Source organism: Centroberyx affinis, unplaced genomic scaffold, assembly GCF_046629955.1.
Source record: "Centroberyx affinis isolate AG114_WGS23_722 - 3 ecotype Tasmania unplaced genomic scaffold, CSIRO-AGI_Caff_v1 ptg001619l_1, whole genome shotgun sequence".
Taxonomy (NCBI): Eukaryota; Metazoa; Chordata; class Actinopteri; order Beryciformes; family Berycidae; genus Centroberyx; species Centroberyx affinis.
The window spans coordinates 19634-41303 of NW_027280059.1; the positions used below are offsets into that span (position 1 = coordinate 19634).

At 39.4% G+C, this 21670-nt stretch overlaps 1 protein-coding gene across 1 annotated transcript; it reads right to left on the reverse strand.

The window, feature by feature from the left end:
* Positions 1 to 364: 364 nt before the first annotated feature.
* Positions 365 to 14769, reverse strand: ncmap (non-compact myelin associated protein). The gene is made up of 4 exons (XM_071528117.1): positions 14262 to 14769; positions 3928 to 4037; positions 3040 to 3124; positions 365 to 2146 (listed from the first exon to the last, which is right to left on the reverse strand). Exons 2-4 carry the CDS (start codon positions 4022 to 4024, stop codon positions 1864 to 1866), a joined length of 465 nt encoding a protein of 154 aa, XP_071384218.1. The 5' UTR covers positions 4025 to 4037; positions 14262 to 14769; the 3' UTR covers positions 365 to 1863.
* Between the last annotated feature and the right edge of the window lie 6901 nt (positions 14770 to 21670).

Sequence of the window (21670 nt, forward strand, 5' to 3'; positions counted from 1 at the left end):
ATCGATTAGACGACGTCAATCCCATGACTTGCAACAGGATTGTGATCTTGAATGCAGCTTTTAGATTTTTAAACGTTGGAGGACTGAAGGAATCCAGCTGAGGGCGCAATAGCTTTTATTCAACAAAACACTACGGTTTTACCACAGTCACCTCTTGATGCTAACCTGCTGTCTCTGATAGTGAGGCTTTCTTCTTCAAATAGTCTTTCGTTTCTTTTCTTTTCATGTCTTTATTTAAGTATTGCTGCACAACCTACTCTCAGCCTTTGGTCAGTATCTTTCCATGATTTCAAATTTATCTTCCCCAGTTGCCTGTGATGGTTTCCTCTGTACAAATGTGAAATTTGAGTACACACAATTTGGCCACATTTAGAAATATTCAAATTTATTTTCATGTCATTTCATTGAAAGAACAATAAACAATAAAAATACAGGGCAGGAGCAAGGAAAATAAAGTGCAAAATCCTTTGGTGTCAAACTAAAAAGGATTCATTTCAGCACAGTGATGGGCCATCTCTCCTACAAGAGTTCAAAACAGTTTCCAACCTTCACAAAATATCACTGTGGTCTCTTCATTCTACACGGTAAAAAAATATACACTGACATTTTATTTGAGATTCTTAAAACGAAAACACATCTCAGTGAATCTGTACACAGACACAAAGACAAGTGTGATGGAAGATAAACCAAACTGAACAGAATTACATTCCATATTCTGGTAGGCTATATTTTCCACAAGTTGGTCAAAAATACAGTAGGACTATATATATGCAATATCAATATATACTGTATATGTTATATTCCAAATACTTTTCTCCATTGCACCAGCAACCATTAACATGCTGTAACCACTGAAGTGGATACATACAGGTTTGAGTTATCTTCTTCACACTCTCTTTGTCTCCTCTGCAGTTTATTCTAACTCTACCTTTACGTCTGAACCTATATGGTCCTTTTCAATACAGAAATGTACACACTTTAGACCAACGATGTCTGGCCATAGGCCCTTTTCACAAACATGGCTGCTCTACCACAGGGTATAGCTTGGTTCTCACCATTGCCAGCAATGTTAAAAAGCCAACTTTCTGTCTGTGATAACTTATTTTATGTTTCAACATAGTGTATAACATAATACAGGTGTTGTCATTGACATATCTTTCTGTTTCTGTTGTCAGTCGACTGCGCAAGTAGCCTAACTGATCGAGGGTCACAAAATGCTAACTGGCTAACCAAGGCTAACAGTAATTTCTGTAAGTTAGCATTTTGTGACCCTCGATCAAATCACTTTTTTGTATAGTTGCGCAGTCGTCTGACAACAGAAGCAGAAAGATATGTCAGTGACAACACCTGTATTGTGTTATGTTGAAACACAAATTATGTGGTTACAGATGGAGTTATGGGCGACAGAAAGTTAGCTTTTTACGGCAGCCATGTTTGTGAAAAGGGCCTATTAGAATCTTTACCATTCTTGAAGAGATTTTCTCCAGTTATATGATTTTAGTGATGGAACAGCTGCAATATGTACAGACAGTAAGGAACCATGGCCTCTCATACTCTGAACACTGACTGTAGTCAAAACAAAAAAGCAAAAAAAGTTCACAAAAAAAGTGTCCATTTTATTTCATACTACATCCTGTAAGCCATCCACTGTATCTTTTTGGATTTTGTTCATAATGTGTATTTTTGTTGTTATCCATGTCGTCACCAGCAGTGGCTCAGTTGGTGGAGATTGTCATGGATTGAGTTTCCACAGGATTCAGTCAACCTCAAACGAACTCAGATGTACACACAGTAGGTGGTTTCGGATGAAGGCAGCACATCAGCTGAACTAGCCTATCGTAGGACCAAACCACAGTCTCGCTGCTATGTGTTTCCTAGTGACGGAGCATCGTGCACGGTGACCACAGTGGATCCACTGGTAGTGCTGAACTGCTCTATGTTGTTTGTGTCCGTGCTGTTCAGCTCCACCCTGGGCAGGCGGAAGCCGTTCTCCGAGGCTGTGTTTGAATGTGCGATGCTGCCCGACACGGAGCTGACCCCCAGGTTGCTCAGCGGCATGCCGCTCTGCACCGTGGAGGATGACATCTTCTTCTGGCGAGCCTTGGAGCCCCCGCTGGCTCCCAGAACTCGAGACACATGGGTCCGCCTGGTGACAATGAGAGAGATTTACCATGATGTTAAAAATAACTCTGACTTCATTCATATACAATGACATATTATTTTGCAATTTAAAATGTAATGATCAGTTAGGAAGTAATTCTGTGATTAGGGTCACATGAAAAATGTATTTGAGTTCTGAGATTAATATCAGAATTCTGAGAATAAAGACAGAAGTCTGAGATCTAAGTCAGAATTCTGAGATTAAAGTCAGAATTCTGAGTTTAAAGTCAGAATTCTGAGAATAAATCTCCGTAAATCTGTCCTCCATAATTCTGAATACAAATATGATAGATATTTGTTTTTTATTTAAATTTGAATTTGACCCCTCACCCCTCTATTCTAATTTCCTACAAAAGGCCCTATAACCTGTTTCTCTGATCCACTGTGCCTTCCCTCCATCCCTCAAACCGCCATGAGAAATACTATTTGTAAATTACAAAGATGATGGCACTTGGTGCAAATAAATAGAACTAAACAGATCAAATCAGAAAAATAGAGAAAGGAAAAGAAGAGAAAAAGGACAAAAAGAATAAGGAAGAGAAAACACAATAAAATAAAATAAAATATGCTCAAGGGATGGTTTTTAGTTTATCAAAATAGAAATAATAGAGGCCCAGGACTCGATTTCAAGTTCAGAAGCATCATAAGGTGACTAAGCCATAAAGATGTTCAACAAGCCTTGATGAAATGACATTATGATGATGATAATAACAAACAAAATGTATTTTATTTCACAGACATCTGACAGAACAAAAGCACAAAGTGTTTGATCCACCATCAACTGTATAAAAATAGCAGCAATGTTTGTTTTCCGTGGCTTGGACTTGTGAACCACAGCAACAGTAGGAATTGGCCTGTCTTAAAGGAATGTCGCCTGACCTGTTGTATGTCTTCAAGATGATCAGTAGAATGGTGAGAATGATGATGATACCTATAACGATGACAGCAATCATAGCCCCAGAACCTGAGAGAGCAAGAGAGACAAAGAGAGAGAGAGAGAAAGAGAGAGAGAGAGAGAGAGAGAATGGGGGTGGGACGTTTTGAAAGGTTATTTTCAGTGTTGCTTTCAATCTAGTATTTGCATTTTACACATTCCCTCTGGCCCATGTGATACACTTTGTTTTGTGTATCCTTCAGAGTGTGTAGTACCTTAACAGTAACAACACTCATGCACACACACGCACACACACACATATACAGAACTTGTTTCCTAATGTTTCCTATTAATTGCAGTTGCATCAGTAAAAACTAACAAAAACAAAACAATAAACTGAAATTGAACTCTAGCAGCAAACGCACATCTCAGTGAATCTGTAGAGGATGGGGGTGGGACATTTTGAAAGGTTATTTTCAGTGTTGTGTCCATTTTAGTATTTGCATTTTACAAATTCCCCCTGGCCCATGTGATACACTGTATTCTGTGTGTCTTCCAAAGTGTGTAGTATCTCAACAATATCGTCAATCGCATACATGCAGAACTTAGCAAATGTTTCTGCATGGGTGCCACTCCCTCATAAACCATCTAGATTAGACTGCATGACGCAATGGGTTGTTATTTATAAGCCATTGCATATCTTAACTCTAGGCATCGTATCTTTTTGATGTGAACTTCCATAGGGGGCATTCTAACATCTGATGCTATTGGCAACAAATTCCTCATTCTCAAGCATAGGCATGAACGCAATGTGGACATTCGGGCACACACACATACACACACACACACACACACATACACATACACACACAGGTGGCTTCCGGTATGCTTACTCTGGATGAGTATTTGCTCCTTGGACCTGGTGGTGGTGGTTGTGTTTGAGGATACTGTAGTGAAGTTGGTCACAGGTGAGACAGTTGAAGCTTGCATCTTCAGCAATAACCTGCACAGACAGAACAAAACATCACATTTAGTCAAGTAAACACTCTCTCAAACCATGACTCCATAACACACACTTTTGTGAGGATAATAACATACAAGGGTAAAACAAGCCAGTTAACTACAGAACTAGAGTTTTTGCCACACTTCAATCATACTAACGCCTATATGACATTTGGGGAAATTAGAGAAAGGAAAAGAAGGTGGAAGGAGAGATATCAAGTATGTATCATGTATTATAAGAATTGCAGGAATGAGGATCTTCAGATATTCACTAAAATGTTATCATGTATCAGACTGTGTATTTTACCACCAGATGATTGCAGACAAAACAGTGTGGAAAGATAAAGGGCTGCCTTTTGCCTCTTACGTCAGTTTCAGACTAACATAGTGACGTGCATCTATTTCATGTTTCAAAGTACAGCTCAAAAACCTGTAATGGGCTGTTAATCCAGCTAATACAGTTAATACAACACACAGAACAAAACAGCTTTGTTTAGCAGACTGGATAACATGTAGTTGCTTATTTTACACATCAACGTGCAACGAGAAACAGGCTCTCACCTGCAAGATTAACTTATGACAGACTGAAATGACATGACTGACAGATGATTGAACAACATTGTGTTTACCCCTTATATCCTGGCTTTAAGATCACACAACATGCTCATGCATCATTATAATGTATGCTAAAGCATTACATTTTCTTTCTATAAGTGTTATCATCAGACAGATTGATGACCTAGAACCACAACTCGAAACAATGTACAGACAAGTATGTTACAGTGCAGCAGAGTGCAGATGGGTTTTTTTTTGGCATTCAACATGAAGTCATCTCATAATTAGTCACCATCATTGAAAAAATCACACCCTTTACATCATCATCTCATTATCCAAGACTTTTGTTAGAGTTAACTTTGGAATCCATGCTCCACATTTCGACTGTCTAGGAGGATTTAAGCAATTAAAAATGTTCTGCCTCCCCTGTTAAGTTTTAAAAGGGAGAAACTGTCCACAGATGGTGCAGTGTGAAGATCTCCACCTCTAACCACATGTACTCCTGATGGTCTAGGAATAAATCCCATCAGAGACTACACTGTCTCCTTTTCAGCTGTGCTACAGTCTCAATACAGCAGAATCACTGAGGGGATTAGGCAGCCCACTCTCTCTCAGGGTGAATCATTCTGCTCAGCTCATGCCTATGATGGAACATTTTATGTTAACCTACTTGTCTCTTAATGTGATGTGTTATAGTAAAATGACAAGATGTATTGATGTGACTTTGGCATGGCATTTTGATAATGATTCATCAATATATAGTTGATATTCCAATGCATTTTTTTTATATCAACGATCCATATTGTTTCTATACACAGTAGCCTCAGGCGGCTATCTTACCTGACAGGGATATTCTTATTGATCTTAATTTATCGTGATCTTGATCTTCATCGTGTCTATTGTGTTGCAATTCTCATGTGTCACAGAGATCCTCCGTCATTTAGGAGGATTACTGCTACTATTCAGGAAACAATCCAGACAAAGCTGCAGGTGAGGGCCGTCCCTGTAAGGGATACTTCCCTGTGCTTTTGGCTTGCTGTTAAAAAGCAGCATGACTTCACAACACTGGGATAACACACCATCACTTGCTCTGAGATATAAATTCACCCAAAACTCACTTAAAATGTATACCTGCAGTTGCTTTGTTTTTGTTAAGTAAAATAACAACACAAAATTATTATTTGACAGGTTTATTGCAGCAATTTCCACTGAGCCTGGGTTGTAGAGATATATAATTTGCACTTCAGTTCCCACAGATAAACACATCTACGGCACCAGAAGGAAGGATCAGTGTCATCATGGGAGTTCCTCATCGACTCATTCACGTAGTATAACGTAAAACAAGGAGTAAATGACATCGTCACTGTGTCATTCATAGTATGACTCAGACATTTGGTCTTTAATTAGACAATGCATCATGTGTTTCACGTTCCATCATTCAATCTTTAATGATTCACCCGACTTGGCATCCAAGAACACAGAGGAATACAGGTGGATTGTATCCAAACCCATATTGTTCTTCAAGCTTTTCTAGATCTTTTGGTTAATCTTATTTATTTTTTAAATATGTGAAGTCTAATCACTTTCTGGGCTGATTTTACTATTTGTTTCTGATTTGACTTTGTCTATCAGTTAGCACTTGGTGGGGGTTTATTATTGGGTATCATAAAGTCATCCACCAAGGCTAGTTTGTCTTTTATTGAGCCAAATCAATGCACTGATAATTTCTATCATTAACTAAAGATACAAACATTGACAAGCTCTATTCCAAAATTACTTAAAGTTTATAATTAAATATAATTAAATATAGGTTAGTTCAATATATAAATATTGAACTAACCTTCACAAAGTACCATGATTTGTTTTAATTTTCATTTTGTCAGAAAACTGTAGGTTTCACAATTTTCAAATGTGGACATTTCATTTTGGAACAAAACTTTTTAATTACAGGAGATGGAGGACAAAAAAGCAGGCATTGCTAGCATTAAAACACTGAGTACACTTAACCTACGAGTTAGTCAGACATTGCACTGAGTCTGCTGGGAGTGAAGCACAGCAGAACAATCAGAACAGGTGCTTCAAAAGAGAACAAAATTTGCATTGGCTATAAAAAGCTTAAAACCCTGGTACACGGAAGAGCAGCCTCAGTACAACTGCATGTTGTTGTGCATGTGCACACACAAATACACACACATTCACACACACAACCAACCCCTCGCTGTCTTTCTCCTCTTCCTCTCAATCTTGCTGCCTTGCACACAAACAAACAGACAAATGTAGAGAGAGAAGTACCGAGAAACAAAAAATAACTGAGCTACCATTGATTGTCCAATTGATTCTATTCAAATTCACCATAAAATATGCAAAACATTCAAACATTCATTCAGAACATCAATTGAAATTTCCATGCTAACAGTATAGGCTGTGGCTTCGGTGAGCTGTGTAGTAATAAGCCCCTCACTTCATAAGATCACATACTTGCACTACTTACATCCATACGTGTGTGTGTGTACATAGTAGATTTCGATGTGCATAATGTTGACTCTGCATATAAATTAATCTGGGTTTTCTGTTCAAAAACACACTGATCCCTGAAAGTGTTGTTAGTTGTTGTCCATTATGATTACACCGACAGACCATGAAAACACAATAGACTCTTTGCAGTTGAGTCACAAATCCAGTGAAAATCACTGATCTCCAAAATGTCAACTTTTCACTAACACACAGCGTTATTTTAAGATTATGGCGTTGCATTATTTATTTTATCCAGTGGGTTTTGAAAGGGTTTCATAAGACCATGGGTGGTAGAATTTTCTCAAACTATAGAGGGGCATGGAATAAAAACTAAGATTGGAGTTACAAGGTTTTTGCAGGAAAAGTGATACATTGTGTAAGAGTGCAGAGTGCGTCACACATCGCATTTACACCAGTCATCACGACTGAGAGCGTGAATCAGCTAACTTTACTTCAGTACGTCACAAAACCACTGATTGTTGTAATGAGAGGTTGTTCAAACACATCGGACCGCAATCACTCTCACAGCCATTACCTTGCTGAGACATTGTTATATATTAAAAAAAAAACAAAGAAATGAAACACATGGCTCTTCCTTCGCTGTTCACAACATGTTTTCCAAACTGAATTAAAAAGCTGACACAATGCTGAATTCAATATTATGAACTCCCCTGTTACATTTTATCCACTTAGCTGACGCTCTTACAAAGAGCCATTTACAATGAATGAGCAGGTAGGGGCTCAGTGACTTTGGACACCTGGCTCGCTTTCTCTTCCCTCTCACACACACTTCATCATTTTCTGCCATAGACAGTGCCTAAATTACTTGTCAAAGACCAGCAACCCCCCACGCCTTACATCATTTCTTAATTAATCTTAAATAACAGCTGATTGTTTGACAGTATGTTAAGTTTGCTCCCTTTATTTTACAGGACTTTGTAAGTTTGTTAAGAAAAGCTAAATATTATTAATTGCTTGTCCAGGACCAGTCTGTTGAGTTTAAAATTCCAGCTAAACCAGGAGAGATGGAGAACAGAAACTGGCTCAGGATCAGTGTTTCCCTGGTCCTCCCTATTTACACTCATAAAAGTTCACAGAGAGGTTATGCGTCTAGATTTCTCTTCCAGGCTCACTCTTGGATGATATAACTGCTTATCTGGTTCCAAGGTGGATTGTCGGAGGCATGGATCCAGGCCTTGCGTCTCAGCATTTGAAATAAGGACAACTACAGTGGCTTGTTGGCGGTTTTCTACATCCGTATCCACAAAGCCTCAACCATTAATGGAGGGTAATTCCCCTCCACTCACATATCCTGGAAGCTTTGTCGATTTATACACTTCATACATGTGACAAGCATCACCTATGAAACCTACTGACACTGACGAATAACCTTTACCTTTGATAGGTTTTGTATGAACTGATCCTCAAACTTGGATTTTGACTTATCCTAATAGAAAATTTGCAAACTGTGAATTAGAGGCTGACAGCACTGGCTTGACTCTGGGACTCCATGCTCACGTATATTGTACTGTCTTATCCGGCTTCCTGTTCAACAGCAAATATTGCACAACCAATTCTCCCCAGTGTTGACATACTTAAACCATAGAGATTAGTAATGACACATATATCATATTTGCTATTTGCAGAGGTGACAGCTTTTGATAAGTGGCTAATTGATCACATGCTGTATGGGTTGCTAACGCACGTAATAGGGTATGTCCTATTGACGTTGGCTAGGCAATGTAACCAACAATAGGGCATTAAGTGATGTCTATTTCTTTAGGTGACAACTATATTAGACTTTAATCTGAATTTGTAGGGATCAGTCAATTGTTTAAATGTAAACATGAACATATGGGCTGGGGAGTAACAGGCTAAATATCACATTCGATTTAAAAACAAAAATAAATGTAATTTGGCACTATGGAGACCAGGAGTGGATGTGAAAAAAAAATTACATGTCAAGGCCACATCTAGGGCACGAGATGCTACTGTATGCGCACAAGGTGGTGCACATTGGTAAATTCATACGCTCATTTTCATTACACAATATCACAATTCCTGTGAACAAATCAACACCTGCCCACAATTTAATAAAATGTGTATTCAGCAAGTTTCAAGCTGATTTCACCCACTTGCCGTAATTGGCAGAATTCAGTTAATTTAGCACTGATTTATTTAGTTTACTTAGCATAATATTTTGTTGAATATAGATTTACTTGTTTTAGTTTAGTTGAATCAGGCTTTTGATGAGGTGCAAAGGGTAGAGATTCATTACTCGAGTTTTACATCAGGTAAAAAAACAAATTGTCTTTGTACACCGTTATTTTATACCTTTAGTAATTTTGGAAAAGTTTAATCTAACCAGTACAATACTTGCACATCGATTAACGTTACTTGTTCCTCCTTTACCTATCAGTGCGCACATGGACTGGATCATGTCTCTTGAAGGAATGTGCAGTTTATTTACTGTTTGGGTTAATGTTCACACAAAGATGCCATATATGTATGTATATATAAAGTGGCAATGAATATAAAATGTTAATTCGTTCATTAATTTTCTGTACTCGCTTATTCCCACTAAGAGTCCCCAGAGGGCTAAGTCTAAAGTCTAAAATGTGTTAACAGAAAAAATTAATGTAGACTAGGAGAGTTTATTTTCAACTCTAATTAATGATGTATGGTACAATTCTGGAAGCCAAGGTGAGTTTCTCCTCCGTCTTTGTGCATCGATGCATCGATAAAGCTGTAATCTGACTGGAAACGTCAAATAATGTGAACTTTGAGCATATAGCAAAATTTGGAGCTTTGCGTGATATGTGATACCAAAGGTAGTGCTGCGTCTGCAGAGGGCAGCACTGCTCTCTCCGTACAAAAACTGGCCCAGCCAGCGCATTTTTGTACACTATTTGCACTGGCCTTTATCAGGACAGAGCACTTGTGATACATGCCGTTATTGTTACTAAGAATAATAAGAAGACAAGGATATTGACAGTTAATGGGTTATACCATCGTCAGTGTGCTGACCTGAGGGACGGTATAGACTTTATATTTGTTTAGTTGCAAGGATGTGCATCAGTTGTAGCTCTCCAACTCCATATCTCAGAGAAGAGGTTGGTGCGACTACACTAGCTCTATATATTCAATTAAATTTACACGATAGCATGATAGCATGATAGCATGTCTTGTGCATGACTTCCTACTTTACCACAAAATACATGTTTTCCCTGTGGATGGCCACCTGCATATAGTACAGTTACTGAGAGTATGCTACACGGTAATCAGAATTACTGTGTATTTTGTGGTACAATTAGTCAGTCAGCTGATTGCTTGTTAGATTACTCTGAAACATGTTTAAAGGGGAAAAGGCTTTTTCAGTGCAAGATACACACCAACCCAAACATAATTTTACTCAATTTGAAATTACAGATAATCATGGGTGTAGATTCATTTTTCCATTTAACTATAGATTTTGAAGGGAAAGCAATCTGCGACTGAAAATAATCAGATTACATTTGCTCTTCCCTCATTATCCACTTCCTCACTGGCCGGCCTTTTCTTTGCTGTAATAATGGTTTGTGTGTTGTTCCACAAATCACAGCTATTCACTTACACTGCAGATTCAATATCCTCTCTTCCCCCCTCAGCAAACAAATCATTTATTGGTCTGTTCAGAGGATGGACTCTCAACGCAGAACAGGAACAATTTAGTTTCCTCTTTTTATATGAGAAAAAGCCAGACAAACTTGTTGACTGGCTAGACTTTTCCCCTTTACACATGTTTGTGCGGGGGTGTACACACACACACACACACACACACACACACACACACACACACACACACACACAGATACAAAGTGAGTATAACCTTGTCTCCACACACATTCATAAACACGTTCAAAGCGTGACCTTCATCAAATGACGGTCTGAGTCAATATTTAAGCAGTCGGTGTGAGCCAGCCCACAGGTTAATAAGACACAGGTGAAGCTATTAGTTCTGCTCTCCATAGAAGAGCAGGCATGCAGCCTCAAGTCGTCAGTACCAAATCACATCAACCTTTACTGCACCAGTTCTTTTCCATTTGTGTCACATTAAAGGGGCATTAACCGATCTATGACTTTTATCGACCTCTAACAGTGACCAAACTGCAACATCGACAAGCCTCTGGCACGGCGCACGATGGCGTGTAATTGACATAAATAGTAGAGTCACATTATCGCAATAGAGACGAATAAGGTAGCTAATTAGAGCAGAGATCCAACAGAAACAAAAGAGTACAGGCTGGAAAGTGAGTTTAGAAAGCCCGAAAAACCTCAGTGCCTGGTGAAGTAATCATTGAGTCATTGGTATTGATCAATAACCTGATCAAACTCTCGCAGATTATGTTTTTTTTGTGCTATAGGACAGTAAAAATCTTACTCAATGCACTCTTTCCATTGTAGTTCACCCAACTGACATTTAAATCTTTCCTCATTCAGACTCTTTTAATGCTTTGTGTCTCACCATCAGCAAACGATCACCTCAGTACAAGTGAGACAGGAAAAAGGATTACTTTTTTAAACAAGTAAGACCAAATATTTAAATTAATGCATCATAGGCTTAAGGAGGAAAAAGGAAATCGCTTTGTTAGTGAGGGTACTCTTGCACAATAGCTTCTCAACTCAAAATGTATTGTTCACAGGGTTTTGAAAGACATGACAAAGGGATATTTATAGACAGGCAACAAAAATAAAGGCATAGCAGTCTTGTGATGCGATGTCACAAGCAAGCCATTATTCTAGTTAAGACTTTTCAGAAAGTCATTGACTGATCCATTCAGAGTTTAAACTAACCCTGTGACCAAGTTGGAAGTTGGCAACAAAACTGATGTGAACTGAAAGTGGAAGGTTTCATCTCGAGTATCAGACCAATCAAATCAGTTCAATTTATCATTAAGATATGAACACAGTGACAACATTCACATTACTATATCTCTACTTAATGCAGCTGAGATAGTCAGATATAGTGTTGATATGCATGAGAAAGTTACGCTCTCTCTGAACACTTTCCACCTATCATTTGAAACAAGACTGCAACTGCATTACATGGGAAAACATCAAAATGTGACATTGTGAAAGGTTTTGTGTGTTATTTACAGTGATCAGAGGGATTAAACATCAATTTTTACTTAAGGGAAAATCAATGTCAGTCAAGTGAAGAAATCTGATAAAAAATATCAACAACATATTTGGCACAAGGACATAAGGCTGAATTGGAGTGAAGTAATGTAATTAGGCATTTACATGACTAATATAAGCCCAGTATTCTCCTACTGAACATATTTTCATAAGGGAAACCTGTTTGATTTTATCTGGGTTGAAATTTTGATTGGACTAGACCCAATCAGACTACTGATGCTTGTGTGAGCTTATTTGAGAGCAAATGAGTCCTCTTGATAGATTATTATTAAAACATTATGCAAAAGTAGTCAGTGGCAAATTTCACATGAGCATACTAATCAAATCATAAGACTAATTTACCCTTATTCCAAATAAAATGACTCCTTATAAACATGTTAGTCAGACTAAAGTAGACCAGATTGGTCCCAATGAAACTGACATTTTGGTAGAGCTGGGTTTCCTTCTGAAGAGCCTTTTCATTACATTACATTAGACATTAATCTAATGTTAGCATCTCAGTCTGCTCCAGTGTGCACTTGCACACAAGCCCCAAAATTCTAATCAGTATTGGATTATAAATATTTCTGCTGATGATTAGCTTCCTAAAATATTGCATAATTTCCATGATTCAGACAAACTGTGCAACTTCAGTCTCAACTTATTCTGATAACATTTTTGCTTATGATATGTGTGCCTAAGGTTAGAAAAGCGTATTTTCAAACAGTGCTTATCAGAGTTAAAAATGGTAAGGGATAACCACAGAAAGTACATACAATCAGACTGTGCTTATCATACACAACGTCAGTCGGGAGATAAGTTTCTTTCTCACGTTAAAGCAGCCAATCCAATGCAACTTTCCAACTAGGGTTGGATAGTGGTGATGCAGTTGCAGCCTGCATATAAACAAAATCACTGACTCTGTTTACATTCAGCTTAATAAACTGTTAATAGGAACAATCTCATCAACCTAAATGAACTGAAATTATTGTGAATCATCCTCCAAACTAAAGTGACCTACTAACTGGCTCCATCCCCACTGAAACTTCAATGTGATCCAGTGCAGCAGTCAAGTTGGGCAGATAATCCAGTTGCAGCTTGTATGTAAACATAGTCACTGACCTTTACAGAAATCACTGTAGGCCTATCTAGTAAGCAGAGATGAGCCACACACACTAGAAGAACAGGTAACCCATCTATTCTTAGAACTACGCAAACAAAACAAACTGATGAAATTAAATGATGAATTACAACAGAAACAAATAGCCTAGATTTCCTCAGTGCATCCATTACAGATTTAATGTCTATTAAAAACCTAAACAAAGCCACAAATAATATCAGCAAGTCTCTGCTGAGTTAAGTTGAGTACTTATCATGCAATTATTAAAGTAAATATTGCATCATACTGTATATGTCACTGGATTATACATTACACTCATGGAAACTAACAGTGGTGAGTGGTGAATCAACCCAGCAGTATCACACAGACAGCCGAGGGACAAACCCATTTCACATGCATACAGTCACATTTTCCTATATTTTCCTATTAGCAACTGATGAAATGATAAGTGCTGCTGTTCCCTCATAAAGTACCAATAGCAGATAGACTGCCAGATAGTGTCAGAAAGTGAGTTGGATAGTCACAACACATAAATCTGTGTTGTTTCACCGGTTCAACAGTAACGGTAGATTTCTAAATCCAAGCGCTCTTTGGAATGTGAGCTATTCCCTTTCACCTGAGACTCACCTGTTGTCTCGCCATGTTGTCTGGGAGAACCCCCGCTTCACACACACACACACACACACACACACACACACACACACGCACAAGCATAATCACAGTGCACACACAGGCACACACAAGTACACACAGAAATGATTGACATAACCCACTCACTGAAAACTCACTCCCAACTTCAAGAGACACCGTACGGATGAACATAATTTCACAATTATCAAGAAAAAGGAGTCAAAACCAGTGATCAGCCTTGTTACTTACCAAACTGTCAAGCGTCTCCTCTTTGATTTAGCCCCAGCCTTCTCCAGGTGGGAGCCTGAGCAGCGCCTGGCCCCCTCCCTCAGCTGACTGAGGGGGGCATAGTCCACCTTACGAGGGCTGACAGTCACACCAGGTGTGAAGCTGGGGAGGGGAGACGAGGCTAGAAGAAGAGTGTGCTGCTCCAAGTGAGGAATAAGTCCCAGCCGCTCCTGAAGTGGCAGTCCCACAGGTGCAGAGACAGAGACGAGACGGTCACAAAACAGATACAAAAGAGATTAAAAACAAAGCAGAGATGTGTCTGTCTGGTTTCTGTGGGAATCAGAGTGTGTGTGAGAGGAGGAGGAGGAGGAGGAGGAGGAGGATAGGCTCCACGCTTGCTCACTCGTTGCTCCCAAGCTGCTCCTCGCTGAGTGTAATACTCCCAAGCAGCTGGTTTTTCAGGTCCTTCCGCCTGGCCCCTAGGCGTGCCGCGGCCGCTGATCAAAAACTCCTCTCCATACTTTTCTGCTCTGCTCTCACCATGACTACCGCCTCTCAGATCAGACTGGCTCGCATCCCCAGAATGTGTCACACGCACTACAGAGGGTGTGGCTCGGTGTGGACCTGTGTGTGTGTGTGTGTGATTGTGTATTTGTCATGGAGGATGAAAAAAACCCATTACTTCTCATTTAAAGAGAGCTTAAATAACAGCAACACCACAAGTATTAAATTTCAGTGTGTAGCCTATACCCTTGGAGGGAGTGGCTCTGTGCGCACCTGTGCATGCATATGTGTGTGTGTGTGTGTGTGTGTGTCTCAGTCTGTCTGTCTTTTTGTCTGTGTGTCATGGGGGATGAAAAAAAAATCATTACTTCTCATTGACAGAGAACAACAGCACTACATGTATGCAAATCCACTGTGTGCGTGTGTGTGTGTGTGTGTGTGTGTGTGTGTGTGTGTGTGTGTGTGTGTGTGTGTGCATGCGCAAGTTTGCATGCATGTGTAGATATGTGGTGTTCAAAGATGTTATCACAATTCCATTAATCTTCTGTGTGAACTCTTGTGTGTCTAGTTGGAAATTAACTATGTGAATTACTATACTTGTCCAAAGGGCACAGGGTGTGTTGGCAGAACAGATATGTAATTGCCTCTTTTTCTTTCCTTTTTTTTTGAAATAGCCATTTCCATCACCTGGAGGGAGATGGTCTATTATAAGACAAATAGCACCTTTCAAGCACTTGGCAAGATTTGTATGAAAGCTGCCCACTGAATAGGAAAAATGTTTAAATAATTTGTCTGTCCGTCTGCCTGTCTGTCCAACTGTCTAACTCTCTGCCTGGCTCTCCCTCCACTCTGCTAGCTCCTATAACACACCTGCCATAGTAGTCTTTTCCCAACCTGTGCCAGCAAGTCGTCAGGAGCGAGCCTCATGTTACCTCCAAGGGCTAGGTGGTGCCCATGACTATAAAGCAAGTCAGTGTTGCGCCTTTGTGAGAAAGTGTAACTCAACTTCATTTAGGCAGACACACATTGTTCTGCTTCTCCCAATGGGCTGAAAGCGCTGTTTACTGCCTGCCTGCCTGCACAATCCTGGTATCCCTATATCCCTACTTTCACTCGTGGAAGACCTTTTTTGGACCAGTACATAAAAACACTTCAGAAGCTCTGGATCAGATTTCACAGACATATGAGAAGAATGCATCTTTCAAAATGGCATCTGCCATTGTGTCGGATTCACTCCTGTGCAAACAGTGCAAACAATGTAGAATTTGTTAAGGGACTGGTGGTTCATAATGCTTTAATCACTTATTGTTTTTTAAGAGAATGAGTGAATCAACATTACTTGTCTTCAAAAGATTGATCTATTATCTAAGATTTCTCAGAATGTGATAATTTTGTGTGACCTACAAATGTTTAGTTGCTCTTGAAATGTGTTAAGAACTAAATTGCTATTGATTGCAACCTGATTGGTTTGTCTCAAAAGATAGTACAACAGATCGTATCCTGACTTATCCTGACAATATATTTTCATATATTTTCTAGACAAAAAACAAACATATTAATCTGTCCTTATCACTATTGCCTTAGGAAACATGCATTTAAAGGCAGAAGTACATGAGTGTATGAGTCAGAATAAATCTATTATACACTAATGTTATGATGTGTATGTTTTAGGGCAATATCCAGGAGTCATTTTACAAAACGTGAATATATCCTTGTCATCGCAGCACTAATGCATCACTTAAGATTCCTGAGCAATTGAAACATTTCTTAGCTTTGTGAGCACTGTAATTTTGGAGAGTGCCTTTAAGGAATCTGGAGGTACTGGCCCCATTAGCGCCCATCAGGGCCACGTTAACCTGATCTGTTCCCCTTAGGTGCGCACACACAGTCACGTTCAGCCCGACTTCCTGGTCACTAAAACAGTAAGGGTCATTGTGAAGAGGAATTCCCCGCTCCCCGCACCATGAAGAGAGGGCTTTTTGTGTCACAGACAAGAAGAGGCAGCGCAGCACAGAATATGCCTCATCTCTGAGCTGTTACTCAATCCTCTCTACTTGTGAAATACTAACAGCCATCCACTGTTTTACCTCTAGACCATTAAGCAAGCATGTCAGCAATAACACAGAGGTCCTTTAAGACCCGGGATCTTCTGCGTACCTGGTTGTTAATGTGAAATGTGAAAAGGTCGGACAGGTTAGAGCGAACAAGCCCTTCAAACCCTCTCTCTAAAACAGGAAAAGTGAAGTGTTAAAATCACTTCATTGTCAATAATAATAATAATAACTAGAAGGGCACTCGGAGAGTGCAGACCTCCGCCAAGGTTCATGCTATTGTTTCTTGTTCGTGAGTCGGATCCGGATCCGCTCTAAAATTGAATGGGTTCTTCCTTGTCCCATGCTACAACCTTCCACGAAGTTTAATGAAAATCGGGCCAGTAGTTTTTCCGTAATCCTGCTAACAGACAAACAAACAAACGGCACCGAAAACATAACCTCCTTGGCGGAGGTAATTAGAGCTTAACGGTGGACATAACTGAAAAAAGAGAAAGGAATCAGGCTTCATGGGTATCCAATGGACACACAGGGATTTTTTGACTGCATTGTTGTTTCTTTAAAAAGTGTTGTTGTTCCGGTTGTTTAATGTAAGCAGCTGAGGAAGGGAAAGTACACACTGTCCTAGACTGGAGAGAACTGGAAGGGAGTCACTGGATCAATATACAGTGGCGTCCACTGCACATTAGACAAACAATACAGTCTCTCCTCTCCTCTCCTCTCACAATTCCTGTTTGTTTTTTCATGCAGATGACACTTCCTCCTTTGTGGCCAAAGGAGCGCTTGTGCAACATCTTTTTGACAAATGAGCAATGAATCAGTCCGATTTGACAAGTGTGTCATCGCCACTGTTTTTCTCATTGTTTTTTCCTCCTACAATAAGGAAGTGGAATTCGTCAAAAGGAAACGGATGAGAAAAATGTATTTTTACTCAATTCACTGAGAAGTCATCAGTCTTTTCTGTATGGCTGACAGAGCGAAACGATAGTGGTGTTGAAATGCAACAGGCTGCTGAACTGTAGGTCAGCCTGCACCACCACACAGAGATTTGCCTTCCTGTTCATGTTGTTCATTTTTATATATTTATAAATGAATCATTGACTCAACCTTTCTGTCATTCTCTTTACCAGAGACTCAGGCAGTAGGACAAAGAGGTTATGGCTAGAAAGGACTAAGACGGAAACTGTTAGGAGGTTTGTCGTGAAGTCCTGGGGGGGAAATATGAGGTGCAAAGTGCAAGTGACAATACCACTGCCCCATTCTAGACTATAAGGCAAGATTTAAATACACTGACTCATCCAGTTGGTCACAGCAGTGCTAAAGGCTTTTCCATGTACTTTACAGACCCACTGGGAAACTTTCTGAGAGACACTGTCATGCCTGGGAAAGTATTATCAAGTAAAAGCGTGCTAAGTAAAAAAACAAAGCAAAAAGGTTGGGATTTGAGGAGAGAAGGATGATGGAGAGGGTGGAAGAAAGTACTGCGTGTGCCTGTGTGTGAGTAGGCGTGCATGGGTACAATTATAGCATTTGATGTTTTCATCTGCTTGAATGGGCTAATGGTGAGATACGTTCCAGTGACTATATATTATGTAATGTGTACATTTATGCAATAAATCTAGGAGGTTCTACATGAATTTTTCATTAACTGGGAATTCTGCTGCCCACGAATCCTGTTTCTATACCTGCATTTCTACCCTAAGTGAGTTTGTTTCACACAATTAGAATGGATGCCCTAAAATAAACCACACTAAACATGGTTTTTAAGAATAACTCTTTATGTATTTCTCTATGTGAAACAAATGACTATTATACTACACAAATAGAAGCGGATACTGTAAGAGACAGAGACCATCTCTGAGAAATAAGTACAGAACATGAAAATACACATACTGGTATTATAGAACTGTAAATTATTGCTTGTTTTGCTACTTTGTTTTCTGGATTTCTACAGTACAAGACACAATATTCATATTTCAACAGAAACAGTACAACAGTGACAAACGGTATTATTGACCTTTTAGTAGACTTTCCCCAAAAAGAAGAAAACATTCAAACAGAGTCCATGTTCAACACGACACAATGAGAGTTGGTTTTGATCGAGCATCTTCAGGACTTATTGTTATACATTTTTGTATTTTTTTTCTTTACAACATAAAGAGAAGCCGTAACAAACTGCACACTGGGACTGGCCTCAGCAACAAAAAAACACTTGGCATATGTACATAAATATACATTTTCTTTTCAACTGTGACCAAAATGCACCCAGTTTCAAATACCATGACCACAGACAGTAAAAAAATCTTCACATAATGTATCTTCTCCTCGTCCTTCCTCATTATAGTTTCACCAATCTGCTATTAGTACAGTGAACTGCTGCAGTTTTAATACAGTAACTGCACTCTGCCAATGCGGTGCGTTTGAAAGAACTGTTTCCCTTTCTCAGAAGATAACATGAATGCATCTCGAGGACAAACACAGTTACAAAGACATTGGTTTTGTTCTGCAGTGTCAACTGCCATATCCCATCCTGCCCCATCTTAAAATACTATGTGTCCTTTTTTTAAACCTGTCTACACCTTTTTTAATAATACACCCCCATAGATCCAAAAGGCCTGAAAGTCTCCAAGGTACACACTAGCAAAAGGAAGTGGACATGAGAACATTTGAGTGTTTCACTCACTGCAATATGCTGGTGAGAAGGCTAACCAGGTGTTCAGCTTGAGAACAAAAGAAACAACAAAAGAAAGAAATAGAAAAAGAAATACAATGTGCTTCCTACTTTATCTCGAGCAAGACTATTTTATGTGGAGGAAATGAACAAAACACTGACAATAAAGTGCTCACATGCAGACAGACTTGTCATTTGCTTACTAATATTGTTATAGCAAAAAAGTCTTTAGATTTCATGCTGCCTAATACAAATATGGTTTAGACTCACCACTGAGACCCAAAAGCCCTGTTCCCAACACTTGTCCACACTGCTTCTCAAGCACTGGATTGTTTCACCGAAAAACGACCGGATGATATACACTGATCTGATATGGGATTGAGGGGAGAATGAAAAAAATAAATAAAACCTTTACAGTGAGGGTCATTGTAGAGCAGCATACAATGTCTGGGTTTTTTCAGGAGTTCAATCAGGAGTGTATTTTTGTTCATAAGATATCCAGATACTGCAAAACTTTAAAAAATGAAAATATGTACTGCGTTGTGTAGGGAAAAATAGATTTGATTCCTTTCTGCTCAATTTAACAAAATACATCAGTGTCTTTAAGTAAGAAAAATGAATGTCATTTCACTTGCTGTTGTTTTTTTTTTTTCTTGTTTTTTTTTATGTAGTGACAACAATGTGAGGTGAGTGAGTGCTTTGGTTGATATCTCATGAGGCTACCTAATTTTCCCTTTTCTCAGCAAAATGCTCTCAGGTAAACTACAAAATCTCAATGGACTATTTCCACTAATGTACTACTCAGCTATTTACACCAAGAAGCAGCGCATTACTCTAGTGCGCAACAGGAGACGGCAGAGAGCCCTGCCATTGCTTGGAGATATCAAGAGATACTCAGTGCAAAACAAGCAGTAGTAGGTTTCAGAAGAAAACCTGACACATAGAAAGTGGGTTGATAAAACAACAGAACCAAGACATTAAAGATGTGAATGAAAACAAACATCATCAGAAAAAGAACAACATCCCAAACCCCTTGAAGAAGATCAGGGGGGATGAACTGTCTCAGATATTTCAAATCCCAACAAGCTGCTGATGCAAATTTGCCATCAAATTGAAAAGACTGAACTGTCAATCTTACAAAAACCATTCAGCTGCTTTCCCTGTCACTTTAAACTCTGCGTGGGGATATGCATTTGCGTCAAAAGCGTCATACCATTTCCCTGTCGTCACAAACAACAATATAAAACACCTCAGCTCCTCAACTACGGAAGTAACTAAGCATGCAAAAAACTGTTTGGGGTATCAAATACATATTAAGAATACACATCTAGTAGTTCAGCAAAAAACAACACCTCTCCAAATAAAAAAGACAAAAGCGAAAAAGAGCAAAAAAAAATAACAAGTCAAACAACCACCACAACTTTGTTGGTTACATATGGCGCTCCGTGCTGTGTGTGATGTTAAATAGGTTCCTTTTTCTTGATATATCTTGTTAGTATTTGTGTTTCTGTAAGTATTTTTTGTAATACAGTATATACATGCAGACAAGAGCGGGAACATCACACAGTCAATCCTGATGCTGAGCAAGCTGAAGCAACAAACCGGCAGATATGAAAACGGATGAAAAAAAAAAAAAATAAAAATCATAAAAGAGCCATACATAACCTGAAAAACACAATTCATTTAAAAAAAGGGAAAAAAAACAAAAAAATGTGTCTTTCTTTTGAGGTACTGTACGTCCTCAACCAAAGATTATTGTACACACAAGAACGTGAGACGGAAGGAGAGGTAAGACTAACAAGCGAACTAGCGAGCTAACTACCGAGCAGGACTAGCAATGAGAGCTGAGTGTGTATGATAAGTGACAGGTGCCTGCGTTGGGACAGGTATTTCTACCCCTCTTGCTGAAAACGAGGGGGGTTGGTGGGGTGGCGGTAGGTAGGGACGCCCACCGCTCCCCACACCGTCCGCAGAATGTGATGAGTGTGTGTGTGATTCTCATCCATCCCCTTCCAGCCACCTCATTCCATCGCCACGCTCCCCACAAACACCGTCTCGAGCAATGTTTGTTGGTTTGTTTTGCTTGTAGTTGAACTGAAATGAGGGGCATCGACGCTCTCTGTGAGTGCAGAGACAAGAGAGAGAGGGCAGGTGTGTTGCGGGTAAAGGGGCGGTCGGGGGCCGCGCGGGGGGGAGGGGCCTCT